This window comes from Lagopus muta, chromosome 7 (genome assembly GCF_023343835.1).
Source record: "Lagopus muta isolate bLagMut1 chromosome 7, bLagMut1 primary, whole genome shotgun sequence".
Lineage (NCBI taxonomy): Eukaryota > Metazoa > Chordata > Aves > Galliformes > Phasianidae > Lagopus > Lagopus muta.
Genome location: NC_064439.1, coordinates 41,150,442 through 41,167,903, shown reverse-complemented (window position 1 = coordinate 41,167,903; position 17,462 = coordinate 41,150,442). Strand labels below are relative to the sequence as shown.

Sequence of the window (17,462 nt, the reverse complement as noted above, 5' to 3'; positions counted from 1 at the left end):
CAGCAAATATTGGAAAAGATGAAAAAAGAGCAGTATTTTTTGTCAGTCTAAAAACATCTGTATCAGTTACAGTCATCAAAATACAGAGTGTATAAGAAGAAAAGAATTTTAACGCCAGCTGTGGTTCATACTTCTGGGATCTGTCAAGATTCTGATGAGTTTAGAAGGGGTAAAATGAAATATTACCGTATGATGGTCTGTTGAAAATATCCCATAAGAATCTTCAGACTTGAAGTATTCTCTTTATCACAAAAAAGCTACCATCTACCACCTGATGTTAATACATGAAATGCAACAGAAGCAGGTTGAACAGAAATCTTACATTCATTTAGATAAACTAATGTAGCACAAAGATTTGAACATCGACTTTGCCTTCAGTTAAGAACAGACATCTTGAGTAAGATGTCTTCAGATTTGCTTTAAGAAAAAGGAAAAAGAATGGAAAACAAACATTTAAATTCCTTTTTAGGAATTTCAAACAGCCTCTAACACCGTATGTCTATAATAAGAATAATCCAAAGTAGCAAAAAAATAGACATGAAAAGCACTCTATGCAAAAGAAATAAATAAGGTATCAGAAATAATTTATTTTTATCTTCCTAAATATGCTGTAAAAGTAGAGACCATGTATATTTTTGCTGTCTTCCAGGAGAGAGTTAGCAAAGAAGTCTTGTGATGTGCTGTGGGATTAGGGAGGAGAGAATAAGGGAATAATAGTAACTAGTGAAGTTATTAAAACATGTTTATCTAGTAAAAGGAATGACAGCAGCATACCGAATGGGAAAGATGACTTCTTGGCCGCAGCAGTTTGGGTTTGTGTCTGGTTGTGTTTCCTGTGAACTCTCTGTAGTTGGAACTGCTGCAGCAAAGGTCTTTGGGCTTTGACCTCCACCTGGTTTATTGTCTGTCCCAGGTACTGGTACTTCAATAGTCATGTGTGGCAGTTGGCAACTAAATAGATGGTGTCTGGTAGAAGAGGAACAATCTAAGCCTTTCTCCCCGTTATTCTCAGCAAAATATTTTCTTCTGTTTATTGAACCTGACTTATAAAACTGTTAGAACTTCTTCAGGAGAAAAAAAAATAAAAGCAGTTTTCCAGAAGCTGAAGCTTAAGTCAAACCTTTTGTGTACTTCATCTGCAGGAATCCTGCTGGACTTTGGCTAAGGCTCAAGTAATAGCTGATATGAATCTGGTAAATACTGGCTGTCAGAACAGAGCTGTCAGCAGGCATAAAATTGTTTTATTTAATTTGTGCTGTAAATCACAGTTCTCTTATTTGAGGCTTTTTCCAACCAAGTAAGAACAAGCTTCCTGCTCTTAAGTCCAACAAAAAAAAGATGGGGGTGAGCAGGAGAAAGAGCTTATCTTCACTATACTAAAATTTAATCTTGTTGCGCCTTTCTTTAATCCAATTGAATTTAGTGCCTGAAAAGAGATTATTACAGCTCCAGGAGGAAGAGCATATGTAATGATACAGAAGTGAAGCATTTTATTATAAATGAAATTTCATTATTTGAAAATTTGTAGCTCTTTTTTCTAAGGAGATACTGCTCCTCTATCTTCCGCCGCAGACAAACTGCCTTTTGCTGATAATTCTAACTACTAATTTTCTTCAGAGATGGGAGTTTTGGGGGTTAGGTTTTAAACCTCTTCGCCCAATGGAGAGGTCAGTAAAGGAAAGTTATTTCTCTCTGGCACTGCAGTTTGTAAAATTAACTTTCTTAAGGGCTCATGTTCCACAAACGTGGGCACTGATTCCTATGGGAAGAAGTCTACACAGTTAATCTGCAATCATGGAGCAGCTCTGCAGTAGCCAGAGGGAGCACTTACAGCACGTGTGTGTATCTTTACAAAATCAGTTGCCAGAACAGCATCGTAAATACAAAAGCGTGTTTTGGCTGTTGAAGAGGACAATTACACTGCATAATATAACTTGGTGTGTCATGTAGGAAAGCAGTGTGGGATATAACACAGTTAAACAAGTCCTGCTTACCTTCACTTAACATTAAAATACTGAGTAATGAATTCATAGAAGTAGGAATTGATTCTGTCACTTTGGTACGAGTGATAATAAATTCTCCATTGTTTTTTTTGTTGTTGTTTTATTTGCTCTGGTGGTGAGTGGGGTGAGGCTGTGTTTTCTGTTTGTGCTTTTTTAACTCATCAGTGACTAGGTTACAAGCTGATATTAAAAGAACTGATTGTATACAGAATCCTTCACATAAGCAACTATAATGTGAATGCTGCTGTTTTTGCTTACTCATGCTAGATGATTTCCTTAATGTCTTGTGCACTTGTCTGAAAGTTTTCTGTAAGATTTATTAACCTTCCTTTTCCTCCTTTGCTTTTAGGTCAGAGATACAAAACTGCGTGTTTACAAAGACTGCAATAAAAACCCTCCTTTCCCCACGTTTTTTGCTGATGGAGATGAAAAACTACCAGAAGACTTGTACGACCAGGACATGTTCCAGTTCACAGATCCATCGGTCACATACGCGTAATGTTTTTGATATCTTGAAAACGTGGAATTTTCTTATTTTTATGAACTTTGCAATGCTGTATAAAAGTAAACCAATGAATTGCAATCTGGCCAACTGACCCGGATGTTTCATATATTGCTGTTTCGGTCAGGTAAAAACTCAAGATTGTTGATAAATCAGCAGGTGAGTCTGAGGGACAGGTTGCAAAGCTTATCAGAGCAGTTAGTCTTCATCTTTGTCAGCTATCTTTTGTCCTGTGCCATAGGCTGTGAAAACTTAGAGATTTCTGGAAACTGTTGAAGATGGCTTTAGTTTGATCTTCTGAATACTACCAAACTCTGTGTTTGTCCTCTTTGGAAACTAGCCTGGGCAACTCTGATCAGTCAAAAAAAACTTTCAGATAGGCTTTTGCATCTGAGGGGGTGAATAAATCAGATACAAATCCAACTTAATAAAGAATAGCTCAGAATAAAAAGGGAAAATACACTGATTTGGGCTTGTTTTATTTCTTTTCACCAGAGCTCTTTCCTTTTGCTTTAACGTTCTGAGTTGAATTAGCAGATACCCAACAAATTTCCTGTAAGAGGGATCATGTCAACCACTGTCAGTCTCTTCAGAGAGAGTGTGTGTACGGCAAAGAGGTGTTCAGGTGGGAAATGCTCAGTAACAAAGAATCACTAAGACTGCAGTGGCCACCTGTTTGCTACCTTCACTGATACCTTCTTCACAGAGGCTCCCTTGCATGTTCCTGGGAGTCACGTCACTGCATTTAAGATAGTCTCTGCCTTGGATTCTTGTGGTGTTACAGGAGAGCTTTCATAAAAGAGGCCAAATGCGAAGAATTTCTCTATGCTAATGATTAGCTTTCTTCTACTCCACCTTTTAATAGTGGGCTTCTGTACACTCTTTTTATTCTTGATGTGATTTCCTATTTATAAGTCTGATCTTCTGGACACTGTAAGTCCTCTTGCACGCAGAAGCAAATATCTGTGTAAATATCTGTGTCAGGGTGCCATCTGAACATTTATTTACAAACCCTACAGCAGTTAAAGAATTTACATCTCTTGAGCTACTATTAATATTTTATTAGTGCTGTCTGTTCATCTTTGCAGCTTCATCACAAGATATCACATACCTTAAAAAAAACATCCTTGCTGATACCAGTTTAAAAGTGATGTTCTTGTCTTTATGAAATCTCTGTCAGTCCCTGAGGTTATTTTGAATTTTTTGTAATAGCTTGAAGAAATCCCATGCTATCTTAAAAGAGGCTACGTGATCAGGTAAATATCTACATTGTGGCATACTCTTAGTTGGATTCAGCCAGATTTTAAATCAAATATTCAGCACGCTGATTAAATCAGATAACAGCACTCCCCTTCTGCTTCCCCTTCTCTTCAGTATCATTGGCTCTGCAAGTGCAGGCATCTCACAGCACATGTGACTCAATAACCTGTACACTGTAGCAAACAAGCAGTGGTATGCAGCATTTTGGCTGCAGTACTAGCAGTGAGTGCAATCTGTCACACATACAGGATAGTTGCGATTTCCCAAGGAGATGTTTGATCTTCCATCTCCTGTTAATGCAGCAGAGTTTAGAAATTGCAGCATTTCAATACTTGCTGTCAAACACATGTAGATCAGGAGATTTCCAACTGCCTAGTTTGTGTCCTGCTCTGGTTTATAAGATAATTCTGGTGGATACAAACTTTGCACAAGGAGATCATTTCATGCATGTATGGAAACAGCCTAGCAAGTACAGGAGAGCTCTGAGTATTGTGCAGGAGCTGTTGGGCTGGACTTACACTGCTGCTGCTAGGGGGAGGAGGGAGGTGGTGGGGAGCTGCTTGCCTGGGGCAGGAGTTAGAGCCCTGGAGCTACTCCTGGGAGCTGCTTAGTAAGTCTCAAGGTGTCATTCAGTTGGTTTGTAATGACTTTTTGTTTGTTTTTATTATAATGGCCCTTGACTGTCAGTGAGGAGGTCATGACAGAGATAGCATTCTCCTGCTTAGTTTGTCAGCCAGAAGGTCCAGGACTGTGAGATTCTTTCCAGTACTTCATTATATTTTGAATTAGCTTTCAGTGCTTGCCTTGGTAAACACCAAGTATCAAATGTGAGCTTAAGGGGAACCATACATTTAGAAAAATAAATTAAAATGAGACTTCAATATGAGGGGAATGTTGGCAACCTGCTTCAGTTGCTGTTTCTGTAGTAAGAGAAGCACTGTTCCCTTTTTGCCATTAGTTCTCCTGTCTCTTGTGCTAAGAATAGGTTTCTTTTTCTGAAAAGGCAAACCAAGGCTTTGTTGCAAATGGATACCTGTGCATGTTGTTACTTTTCTGAAGAGTTCTGTGCTGTCAGGAAATGCGCTCAGGCAGTTACAGAATCGCAAAATAAAGAGACTGTCCATATTATCTCTAGACTATTAAAGAAGGAGCAGAACATGTTACCAGGAAAAAATCCATGAGTTTTTAAGACCGTGATTGTGAGTAGATCTGTTGACTCCTATATTTTCTTGCTATCTTAGCAGGAAGCCTTCTGTGCAGCAATTCTTAGATATTCTGGCGAAACAGTCCTATACACCAGTATGCTCCCTGGGGATTCAGTTGTGCCCAGACCTGGGGACAAAGGCAGATTGCAAGCATTTCTTTCATTCTTAGCCTGTTTTCTTTATCCATTTGTGACTGAAAGGACTGTTGGTTTAGCACTGAGTCTCATGTCCAGAAGCACATTACTGCTGCTTGTTGTGGGGGAAAAAGAGGGGGTGCTTTTAGCATCACTGACACTGCTTTGGAGGAGTCTGTAGGGTTAAGCATCAGCTGTATCCATGACTGCGTGGCGTGACTGCTTTGAAAAATAAATACTCTTTATTAATAACCTCTCTCAGTGGTTCTGTAACAGTACACGGATAAACAGTGGCAAGCATACAATATAAGTTGAAGGTAAAAAGACAGCAGGAAGAGGAAATCAAAACACTCATCTATCACTTGACAACATAATTGCAGCCATGGGTGATAAACAAGAAACGTTCATTTCACTCAAATCCATACTTCTAAATACCATTGCTCTGTCATTATGTGAGACTGATAAACATTTTCCTTTGTTACCTTCACTTGATGTGGAAAACTGTGGTTTGTTCTGCTAGCATTTAATAAATATTATGCTAGTAAGCCGAAGTGATGACAGGAGTTTGTTTGTAGAATTTCACCCTTCTCCACCCTCCATGTGGATTTCACAGTCTGGGAAGGGCAGAGCTTTTCTTAAAATTACTGTTTCATTACCAGCTTCGTACAATCTAGCTCACAAGCTGGGATTGCTAATGTAGCATTTTAATAACTAGCTGCAGCTCTGAAAGGTGAAGTGTGGTACAGTGAGATTAGATGTCAATGCAGGTATGGTCGTGGAATGAGAAGTGACGAAACCCCAGGAGGACTTGTGGCTCTGTAAAGCCTTCCAGCACAGAAAGGCAGTTGTGCTGGTAATACCCTGGGCAAATCTGACAACTGTGATCTTCCAAATTACACCTCCAGAGAAGACTGAAAGAAGATTGATTGCCATATAAACCACGGGGGAGCTGACTTGTGTCTTCCAGCTGTCTCCACAACAGCCAGCAGTGGTGAGCCAAGGTGCCTCCCAGTCTGATAACCAACACCTGAGGGGACTGGTGGTCTCATTCATTCCATCAGTGCCATGTTTGTAAGTACATTGCTTGGCTGGAAGCAATCTCCTAGTTTATTTCACACCCACATTTCTTGAAATTTCATCTGGAAGCCTCTACACCCTGGGTCTTCTAATAATCAGCTCCTGTGCCCTTCGGTGCGCAGCCATTGCTTATTAATTGCATTTTAACGAGCATCTCTCACCTGCAGGGAGCTGCTCTGCACTACAGTATATAATGTAGCACGGTATTGTTTATTGTATTCATACATCACGCTTGGTGGCTCTTAGCACCTGTAAATACATGCAAAAATGCTGGCCTTGGTCTTGAGTATTCATTTATTGATTCTGGAGAAAATGTGCAGTTTCTGGTGGAGGCATTTAAGTCAATTATATCTTGTTTCATCACCCCTGCTATAGGCAGGGACAGCTTCCTGTAGACCAGGCAGTTCAAAGCTCCATCCAGCCTGGCCTTGAAAGCCTCCTTGGAGGGGGCATCCACAGCCTCTCTGAGCAACCTTTTTCAGTATCTCACCACTCTCACAGTAAAGAATTTCTTCTTGATATCTAGTCTAAATCTACCCTCTTCCAGTTTAAAGCCATTTCCCCTCATCCTGTTGCTACCTGCCCTTATAAAAAGTCCCTCCCTAGCTTTCCTGTAGGGCTCCCTGTAATAAATCACACCAGCAAGAGAATGCATTTCCTTTGGTGCAGCTCTGCTGTGCTTGAAGCATGGCAACAAAACAAATCTTTATAAAGCTGGCAGTTCTTTCTGGGGGCTGTAGCAGCATATATGAAGACTGATGTTCTCTGAATTAATGCAGCCTGTTGACCTACTTCATGAAGCACCCAAGCAGGAACTGGAGAGGATAGCTGTGTAAATAGTAAGGAACTGCCCTTCTATGTAGCACCAGTTCAGTACCCAGCCCTTCTGTCATTAAGCGACTTGCATGTCTCCCCTCAGTTTAGCTGTGTGTGTGCATGGTATGAGTGTGTCAGAGGGGAGAGCATCACAAAAAGTTTTCCAGCAGCATTGATGCCCATGGTGAGACGAGGGCTACTTATGCCCAAATTCTCTCCCTTATTTGTTCTGCTTTCCTCATTGCTATACAATGCCATGTGTAGGTTCCCACCTATGTGGATTGCTGTTGACATTCCATACCAGAATCATTCCTGAGTTTGAATACTGAGGACCTGTGCTATGTTTGTGCTTAGTGATCTCAGTGGCCAATCAGTCATTAATGGAATCAGAACACCCATGTATCTACTGCCTAGGACACACTGAAATTCACTGTTTGTGAATAATTTGATTTTTTGAATAAATTAATCTCTACTTTCATGGCAGTAAATTTGGACATTAGAACAGAACCCAGAACATGCAATCAGCTAAGAAAGCAAATGCAGTTTCCAGTGTGAAAGCAGAAAATGGCTTAAGTTATCTTCCGTGATGTGTCTGCTGGAGATGGGACCTTCTGTGCTCTGGTGCATCTCAAATTCCAGGGTGTAAAACCTTCTGGCAAAAGCTGTACATATTGAAGTCAAACCATGGATAAAGCCAGCTTTGGGGGATTTGGGAGGAATGGGCTTAGAAGGCAGATTTTTAGCCAAAAAAAACCTGTTTAAACCAATTTCATATTGCTTGGTTTGTGCTATATAATTTGCTTCACATTTCCCTGGGTGACAGAAGCTTGCAGTCAGCCAAGTTGAGTTTTCATCTGTATTTTCATCTCCTTTCTCATTTCCTTTCTAAGTAGTAGAAAGCCTTAAAAAATGTGTTTTCTGCAGGTGCTCAAAACAATAACCTTGAAGAGGGTCCCCTGACAACCTGCAGCTCTGTTGAAAAGCACTATGATTCATCTTTCACAGGCAAGACACAGTAATTTTGTAAACCTTTCTTTTTTTTATTTCTAGAAGATCAAGATGGAACACCAATGTTGCTGGAGCAGAGGCTTTTGTGCAAGTGGCCTCTTCAAAAGCAATCTTACACAGATTCTCACCAAATCCTGCAGTAATGTATTATTGCTCCGTGCAGCAACAATGTGTTGTTGCTCACTCACAGTGTGATGTACGGGTTTGGTGCCTCAGTTTTGTAAAGAATTTGAATGCATTGCTTGGCATTGCACCAAAGATGCATGAGAGCATTTGGCAGCAGGTGATAAGAGGGTTAAATTATGCTGTGCAGTTCAAAAACACTCTGCCTTCCTCTTCCTTTATTTTGCAGGCCTGAAAGTTTATCACTGCATATGGAGCAAGAGTTGGATAGACAAGAAGCAGATTTGATTTATCTTCCCTCATCTTTCATTTCTCTTGATCACAGGTCAACAGAAAACTTCTTTCCCTGGATGCTGCTTAAAGAGAAAAATCAGTCATTTTCTGTGAAATTGACAGTTGATATCTAAACTGCTATTTCACCCCGCTGAGAAGGTGCTGCAAAATGTCGTACCGCTCTTCCTCACCTAACCATGGCCACTGTGCCTGTGGGCTGACTGCATGGCTGCCGGGCCTGTGGGCCGATGGCACGACTGCTGGGCCTACCTGGTGTTGACTGCACCCAACCCTGTTGTGCACGCAGTCTGGAAGGAGTTTTGGGTAGGCTTGGTCCTTCTGTGCCATTGGAAAGCACCTGGTGCAGCAGCTCTTATAGCTGTGTATGCCTGTGTTTGTGTGCTGGTGGGGTGCTCAGTGAAGGCTTATTTATTTCACCAGCTCTGAGCTGGTAGCGCCATTGCTGTTTGCTTGCTTCTGATGAGGAGGCTCAGTGACAGGTTTTCAAGCATCGTCTGTTTACAGTTCAGTGAAACCGCTCCAGTTGGGAAAGCGGTCTGATCCCATCATTCTTTGAAGGGAGAAAAAAAGTCAACAGACTCCTGAAACTTCAGTGGAGACGTGGCAGGAAAGCGCTGGCCCTCTCCCCCACTGTGCAGCCCTCTCTGGCAGATGTTTACCAACGTACTCTGATGCAAACACAGCGCTTGCTTTTGTCTGAAATACATCTATGTCAGAAAAGTAATCAGGCGCTGTCATCTGGCCTCATTGCAGGCAGTGTTCTGACTGGTCACCTTCTCCTAATCACTTAATGAGCTTCATTGCAAATTATTAAAAGTAATTGCTGATTTGCAAGCATAGGGAGATGGTGACAAAACCATTTCATAGTTACCAAACATCGGTGTTAAAATAATTGCTGTTATATAAGTAAGTACTTCATCTATTAAATCACATTTAAGAAACCTAATGAATTATTAGTGCCCAGCTCTTGGCTTCTGAAGTATTTTTACGACCACAGCCTATACTATATATATATACTATACTATATATATATACTATACTATACACACATTTAAGTTTAAGCTGGTAAGCAGAGGCTGCAAGAGGGCACAAGTACATCAACTCTTGGCAAACTGCAAGATTTATCTCCTTTCCCACAGCCTGTGGGATCTGAGTGACACAACAGAGGACAAGCGCTTGGTGAGGTGCTGGAGACAGAGATTGCTCAGAGAGAGGGTTTGGAGGAGAGCTGAGGGCTGGCAGATGAAGGGAGGGCAAGGCTGGAGGGAGATCTGGGAATGAAGATGTCCCACCTCATGGTGAATGTGCTTTAACCCAGTTGATAAGATAAGCAGCCCTTGAAAGGAGAAGTTCAGGCACACAATCTTCAGAAGAAGCATCTGAGTACTGAGTTATTTCCTGAGAGAGTGCCTGCTGGCCGCCCGCAGATAGATTTTGATTCCTGGATTAAGGGCAGGAATTGAAGTCAGGCCCTGTCTTCAGTGATTGCTCTCAGCTGTCCTGAGCCATCCGCTGCCCGCTGTAGTGGTGCTGTGCACCTGTGGGGCTGGGATGACTTTGATCAGGGACCATCAGGACACAAGGACCTGTCATTCTGAAGCCCAGGGCCTATGTTGAGGTATTTGCCAGCCTCTATCCCACTGCCCTCCTCTCATTTGTCTCCATTTGCCTCCCCGTGGCAGCGGCTGTCACTCATTTAATGGCAAACTAAATTACCACCAGTGACCTGCCAGCTCTGTCAGGGCCTCACTGCAGCAGACACCAAGACATGGGGAAAGAAGATGCCGTGCATGAGGGAGAGGGGAGATGCACAGAAGAAGTTTGGAAGAGGACTTTGTTCTGCGTCTCATGCATAGCCACAGTTAGCTACAGTGGAACTGTTGATCAGGCCTGGATGTAATGATACCTCTGCTGCTTGGTGTCGGTGGTGTGACAGGACTGTAAAAGTCCCACTCCTCATCCTCTGACAGTTTGCTTGGAATTCAACATGTCTGACAGTGCCTGTGACTGATTACATCTACGGCTCGCTGGCAGTTCGTACACAGCACAGGAGACATAAACATCTTGACAAAATCCTAAAGGGTGATAATATCCTAGTAACAACTAAGCTTTCTTCTTCTCTCTTCTTTTTCTTCTGTTTTTTTTTTCCATTGTAACAGCCAGCCAGGGCTGGAGACCCCGACTATCTCTGCTTGTGGAAGTTTGCCAGTTCTGCAAAGAACAGAAGATGTTTGGCTCCTTCATTGCAGAGATCTGGAAAATAGATTTAATTACATTTAGATTTAACCTGCTTTCCTCTCTGCTTCATTCAGTTTTCCTTTCCATTTAAATAGGGAATGACAGGGCAGGATCTGATCATTTTTGCCTTTTGTGGATTAGGGTGGGAGTATTCAAAGGATTATTTAAATCCCACAAGGTTATTTCGTTTACGGATTGGATCCTGTAATATCTAGCTCCAAATTTTACAGGTTCACGTATCAAGTAACCAAATTGCCTGAGTTAACTAAAATCTATCAGGTAGATACAATCTCTAATCTCATGCCTTCTCATTGTGAAGTCATGCTTTTAAAAAAAATTCCTAGGAATAGAAATGTACACTTTTGTATTTTCTGCTGCAAAGCCCAACCCAAGGGAAGTCCTGTGGGATGAGTGTATCTGAGTGTGCTGACTCCACAGTGACAACAGCTTAGAGGGAAGGGGAGGGCAAGATTTACTAAGAGGGCTCAACACCTACATGTGGCTGTAGGGCATGGCGTGTGCCAGGCTGCTGGACCACGTGTGCTTCCCATTTGGGAACTCAACTAAGCTGATGCTGAGTGCCTTGGTGAAGTCTCCGCCCTAAATGACATTAATTATGTCCCAAGAAGGGCACGTGCAGCAGGGAATTGGAGTTAGGGGAAAATATGCAACTGAAAAAGTTTTGTTTGTACCCAGGAAAATTACCTAACTCTAATGTTAAATAATTCAGTGCTTTCCTACCTTCCTTCAGTAATTCCTGTCATGAAGTTGCATGCAGTAGCTGCAAAGTGCTGTAGGCTATGATATTGAATTGAACTCAGGGCTCAGGTGTTAGGGTTTTCAGTGAGTTCATCCATCTGTAAACCAGCCAGCCCTTTATGAGAAAGAAAGAGAAAAGAAAACTATCTTGCTGATCATTTATCCCTAACAAAAGTACGGAGACCTGTGTGCATCCTTTGCATGGACAAATGCGGTACGGCTCTCCTTTGTGTGCTGAGCAGATGTAGCACGGGTTTCGGATGAGTTGCAGTGGCACAGACTGCAAAGCAACAAAGCCAAGCAAGTCCTCGGGGACCTGCAATCAGCATTCAGAAAAGCAGAGCCAAGCTATTCTTCAGTGTGAAAAATTTCAGGTCATCTGATGACAGCGCGTGCACCACTAATTGTGGTGGGAGGAAACTAAATGCTCATTGGAAATTTTTCCTCACCTTCATTTTCCCCTTCAGGATTGGCTGTGTCTTGCCCAGCTGAAGCTTATGATGATGCAGGTGGGAAATGAAGGAGCTGGTATTGCCTGTATGCTGTGCCTGCAGTGAAGTTGCTGCCAGGTATTGACTTCATAAGGAGCTTAGAGTTATTTCCCACAGCCCATGGATGGCTTCCACTGCCCCACAGCTTGTCTTGAGGGCTACCAACAGGTTACTAGAAGCCAATCATGTTTACTACATTTATTGAACAGGCAGAAGGCAACCAGGACACTTCAGCTGGTCCAGGAGCAGCAGCTTATGGTCTAACATGGAGGCTTAGGGCTCCCTGTGAGCAGGGGAAGACTCAATCTGCACTACTGTGCTAAGGGTTTCTGTAGGGGTCTGTGTTCATGCCTTGGACTGCACATTCCTTCCGCAGAGCAGCAGCAATGTTGCCTCTTACAGAAAGAAGACCTGGTTGGTTTTTTCTGATACCTTAGCAAAACCACATACTGGAGCTGTTAGAAACTCAGAGGAGGAGATTTGAGCCTTGAAATGAACCAGAAAACAAATGTAAGTTTATTATTTTATGTTGTTATAAAAGGAAACCTTTTGCTGCTTTTTGATGTCTTTCACTATAATTATTCTCATGTTCACACAGACCTTGTGAAATCCAGGCAGCATATGAAGGATCTTGTTAAACGCAAGTTGCATCCAACCCTAGTTCCCCATTAGCATTCATGCCAGGGCAATAAGAGAGGAGGAGACAAGCTCCATTTGCAACTTCTATTATCACAAGAAATTCACCCCTTTTTATTTTGGGTTGACCACATTTTTTCCTACAATGCTACAAGTGTCACTGTCTAATTAAGATGCATAGAGCAAGGTGGAGAAGGTGGGCCCATGCTTTCAAACGTTTGCTTTACATATGGTTTTATAGGAGCTTCCCTTGCAGAAGAGACAATACCTTCTGGAAGAGAATGCTCTGAGGGATTTGAGCCATGCAGATGATGGGAAGGCAACTTCGGTGCCTTGGCAGCTTGGTACTCAGCTTGCATTTGTGGGGCTCAGTGAACACCGCCCTGAATTGTCCATATTTTAAGTATATGCCAGCAACTTGATATTGTTGGCTAGGAAATGACCAAGAAGAAATTGATAAAAGACTGTTCTGCTCTTTGTTCAGAAGGGATAAGGACTTTTTTTAATGAAACATGATCTGCCTTGCTGTGCATTTCATACTGCCAGCACAGCTATCTCACACCTCCTGACTGTAGCTATAGTTTAATCACGAGATGTGTTTCATGCTGGAGCAAGCCATGCAGCTATAATCATGTTTTCATACAAAAACTCCATCTGAGCTGTCTTTGCTTTTGCCAGAAATCCTTAGCTATGCTAGTGGACCTGCTCATTTCAGTGGGCTCTCCCTGCAGTTTTTCACTGGCCCTTCCTGAGCCCAGCTCTGGCAGGCTGCGTGCCACCCATCAAGTGCCATCCTGTTGCACTGCACACTGTGGGGCTGGACAACAAAGTCTGGGATCCAAGAATTGTCTTAGGATGTTGCAAATTGAATCCAGCCTTAGTCTATAAGCATTGTCCTAGCTCTAGTCATGCCTCCAAGTGAAGATGCTCCATGGTTGAGTTTCTAGCCGCAGGCGTTCTCTGAATCTCCAGTGAAGGGTAAGCTGGTTTTGTCACACCAGTCCCCTTCAACACCAGAAATACGATTTCACCCTCTCTTAATAGATGACTTTGATTCAACATATGGAGGCTAGAGATTCAGCCTTTCTGATTTCCACCTGTGGTGGATAAAACTGGCTGTGAATTATTTATAGCATCAATCTGAGCCCTTTTTTTTTTTCCTTTTAAACTCGTGAATTAAGCAGAGTTCAAATGAGTGTCTGAGAGAGAGGAGGTGGGAGGCTTTAAAGAGGTGAAAATAACAGGAAGACAGCTGCTGCGTGTTGGCTCGATCAGTGTGGTTCAGCACCCTGTGTCGATCTGGGGACGGACTGCCTCGCATTAATCAGAATATGGTTAATATTAAAAAAGCAGAGGAACTCTTGTGACTGGTGCTGGGTTTGCATTAATTCTGCCATTTAGCTTTCTCCGCAGGCTCATCAAAAATAGAAAGAGCCATTGTTATGATGATTGCTGGGTTTCTTTTCAGAGCAGCGGAAGAGGGGAAACGAGACACAATTTAGGCTTTACAATTTGGAGATGCAGGGAGAGAAGTCCGAACAGTTGCTTTGCCTGCTATTACAGCGAACGCTTTCAACCTCTCTGCAGAAGCCCATCCTGCCGAGCGGGGGGGCCCTGGCAAGTGCTGAGCTCCTCTCCTCCAGCTCCTCTGCAGAATGAATGCAGACCCAGTGTGGGGCTGCAGCAACCCAGCAGGGCTCTGGATGAAAGGTCCCATAGCTCAACTAAGGACCATCACCCACCTCTCCCCCTGCAGAACACCAGATGGCTTTGTCCAGGGGGGCACTGGTTCCTCCAGAAAACCTCTGCTGAACTCTGCAGACTGCAGGTTTCTTCCTGTCTGAGCTATAAGCACTTAGGGGTAGGTACGTTTTTTGTGCTCAGATGCCTGTAAGAGCCCTCTGTGAGTTGGTTGCTCTGTGAGTAGCAATGGCAGTTGGCTCACACTGAGAAGCTTACGCAGTACAAGGTCAAGCAGGAAGATATCCCCCCTGCTGAGTGCAGGGGAAGGATCTGGAAGGGGGTCCTGGCTCTCCAGACAAAGTTCTGGGGGACTGGGGGATTGCTCTGCGTGTGGGACCTATGAAGGACCTTCATGGATCCAAGCTGCCATTTCAGGTGGCCTGCCACAGGCCCTTGATCACAGGAGCCTTTTCTATTACTGTGCTTAATTTCTTTAACCAGAAGAAGCAAACACACTCTATGTTTTTCCCCTCTGATTTGGTTAGTGAGTGATGTGTTCACTTTCTCTTTTCTCATTACTAACTGAAGAACCTTGCATCCTTTTTTTTTTTTTTAAATGTAATAAGCAGTTAACAGGTAACTTACTTCAGGTGTTCTGAGGACACAGCTGTGTCACAATGCAACAGATCAGCTGTCTTGTACAATCTTGGTAAATGGACAGAAGCAAAGCTTTCAGCCTGTAATCACTTATGGAGATATCCAGAATATATTCAGGTATTCAGATCATTAAGCTAGCAGTTTTTGTCTGCTCTACATTTTCAAACAACAGAAAAGCTGCTAATACTTTCAAGAAAGATAACTATTTAACTAACATCCAATACAATACCATAGCAAGTAATAAGCTTTACGTGCCCTTCTTATGCTGGGGACACAGGCATGGTGCAGGATTGGCCACAGTCGTGCACAGATCCCACCTGTGGTGAGGTCTGACAGCTCTGTGTCCATTTGCACTCTTATGGAGCCTTGCTTGCCATGCAGATTTATTGGTCAGGTCTGAGATGGAGAACCTGAAGGCTCCCTTGGGGAATATGTAATAATATTCTTCACATATTAATAAATCTATAATTCCTAGGAAGAGCACTTCAAATACCTACTAGGATTAGGCAGCAGTTGCACAGTATTTATGATACAGAGGCATACTACTGGACTGACTGTAGTGTGGATTTGGATAAGGTAGGATTGCATGCAAACATTCAGCTTGCAGAGTATTACAGCAGCCCATTACTTGTTTGGGACAAATGGTCTCCCCTGTAACTGCAGTGCTTTTCAGCATTTTGGTCATGGACAACCAGCAGCTCCTGCCCAGGCTCTGTAGAGGAGCTAGGCGAACCCCACATGAAAAACTGGTAATAAACTGGCTGTGTTCAACACGTAATACTGAAAACATTTTTACTGCATTAAACAGTAGGAAATTGCACTGCGGAGAACTTTCTTAGCAGGCTTTTTGTTGTTGTTTTTGTTTTCTCAGTTACTTTTGTCATTGACAACAAATGCTCTGCTTAATTATAGTTATTCCTTGTGCTTTCAAAGATTTTGTCCTTTCCCCTGCTTCCATCTCCTGTGGAGAAACATCTCAAGACATCTCAGAACTGTGCCAAACGCTCTGTGGGATCCTTGCAGGATTTTTGCTAGGCTCCTTAGGGCAAGAGTAGGGTTTCAAAATCTATCTCAAAATAAGCAACTACCAGCCCCATGTACTACAAATACCTTAAAACCATACATGACTTCAGTAGAGGATTCTGGGCACAGCTATGTCATGGGAGGGAGCACGGAGATTTCTCTGCTGTGCTACAAAGCCTCTGCTCTATGTGGTGTTCCCTCGAGTTTCAGCTGTGCTGAACTGTTTGGTGTGAGAATTGACTCTACCACACCTTCAGTGGCAGCTCAAGCTAACTTATGATCAAAGCTGAAATTCGGGGCATCTTGTGACATTTGGAAAGGACATAGTGAAAACTCTAAATGTTATTGGGTCATGGAGAAAGGATGCGGTTGGTGTTGGTGCGCACCCAGCACATAAAGAGCTTGGGTGCTTCTAAATACACTTGTGCCCTCTTTTTTCTTTTTTTATGAACAGCGTTCGATCCCAGTATTGTAGAGCCAGCTGGGAAAGTGTGGAGGAAGAAGAGCTATAAAGAGCCCTTTCCAACAGCCCTGTTCCAGGAACCCTCCCACTCAGGTCAGAAGCTGAGAGAAATTACTTTCCTGAAGAGGGTCAACTGAGGGGCACAAACCCATCCCTATGGCTCCCAGCGTGAAGGGTTGTCCTTAAGTAGCCTTGTTGCATAGGGCTGTGCCTAAAGAGTCATATTAACCCATAAGAATTTTCTGAAGATAACAGTATTTTCATGCATTTCTTAACCAAATAATGGATTTTCATGGTTGGGATGTTCTTTTGCAGACTATTAAGCTTTCCCTCCCATATACTTAAAAGACACTGTTTTTTCATTAAATGTGATTTTTTTTTTCTCACTTTGTTTCTGGAAGTTTTTAACTTCAACTGGTTAGTTTTCCTTCACATCTTTTTTCATTATGACTGCCTTTAAAAAACACTGATCATTATATGTCTCTTTTATGCTCTTGGCTTTTATTAGTGTGACCAGTAATGGAACTGATTCCAACCATAGTGACTCTGCTTTCACAGTCAGCCATATTGGTCAGTGGATGCCTTTCCCTCCCACAGAGAAAAGCTAATTGTTGGTCTAAATTTACTGCAGCAAATCAAAAAAAATTTATCTTACAGCCATTGGTGCCTTTCCATCAGTAAAGTCAGTAAGAACTCATTCTCACGCCTTTGGCCTCTGGTTTGGACCATTATAAGGAAAGGGGATTGTTAGAAAAAAGTAAGTATTTTTGTGTTCTTATTCTAACAGACTTTCTGGACATGATCTTTGGTGGTTACAAAACTAGTTCCAAGGATATCAGTTGCAAATGAATGCCAGTCCCCACATTCACAGGATTGTGGTTGTTTGTTTCTATTTTATTTTTATTTTTTTACTTTGTATTATACTATATTTATCAAGGCAAGGTTTTTTTCACCTTAGCGTGCAATCACACTCCCACTTTAACTCTGCCTGGATCAGCAGCACTTCTTGTGGAAGTGACCCAGCTGCACAGACAGCCCCATAAAGATGGAAAGAGGCTGCAGGAAGAAAAAGTGACAGAGAAGGATGTTG

At 42.5% G+C, this 17,462-nt stretch overlaps 1 protein-coding gene across 2 annotated transcripts in view; it reads left to right on the top strand.

The window, feature by feature from the left end:
• Window positions 1-17,462, top strand: part of MRPL3 (mitochondrial ribosomal protein L3) — a 48,928-nt gene that overhangs the window by 25,661 nt on the left and 5,805 nt on the right. For both annotated transcript variants that reach the window (XM_048952027.1, XM_048952026.1), the window contains exon 10: window positions 2,353-17,129. In XM_048952027.1, coding sequence (XP_048807984.1) covers window positions 2,353-2,502 — 150 coding nt within the window. In that variant the 3' untranslated portion in view covers window positions 2,503-17,129. The remainder of the gene's footprint in view (window positions 1-2,352; window positions 17,130-17,462) is intronic.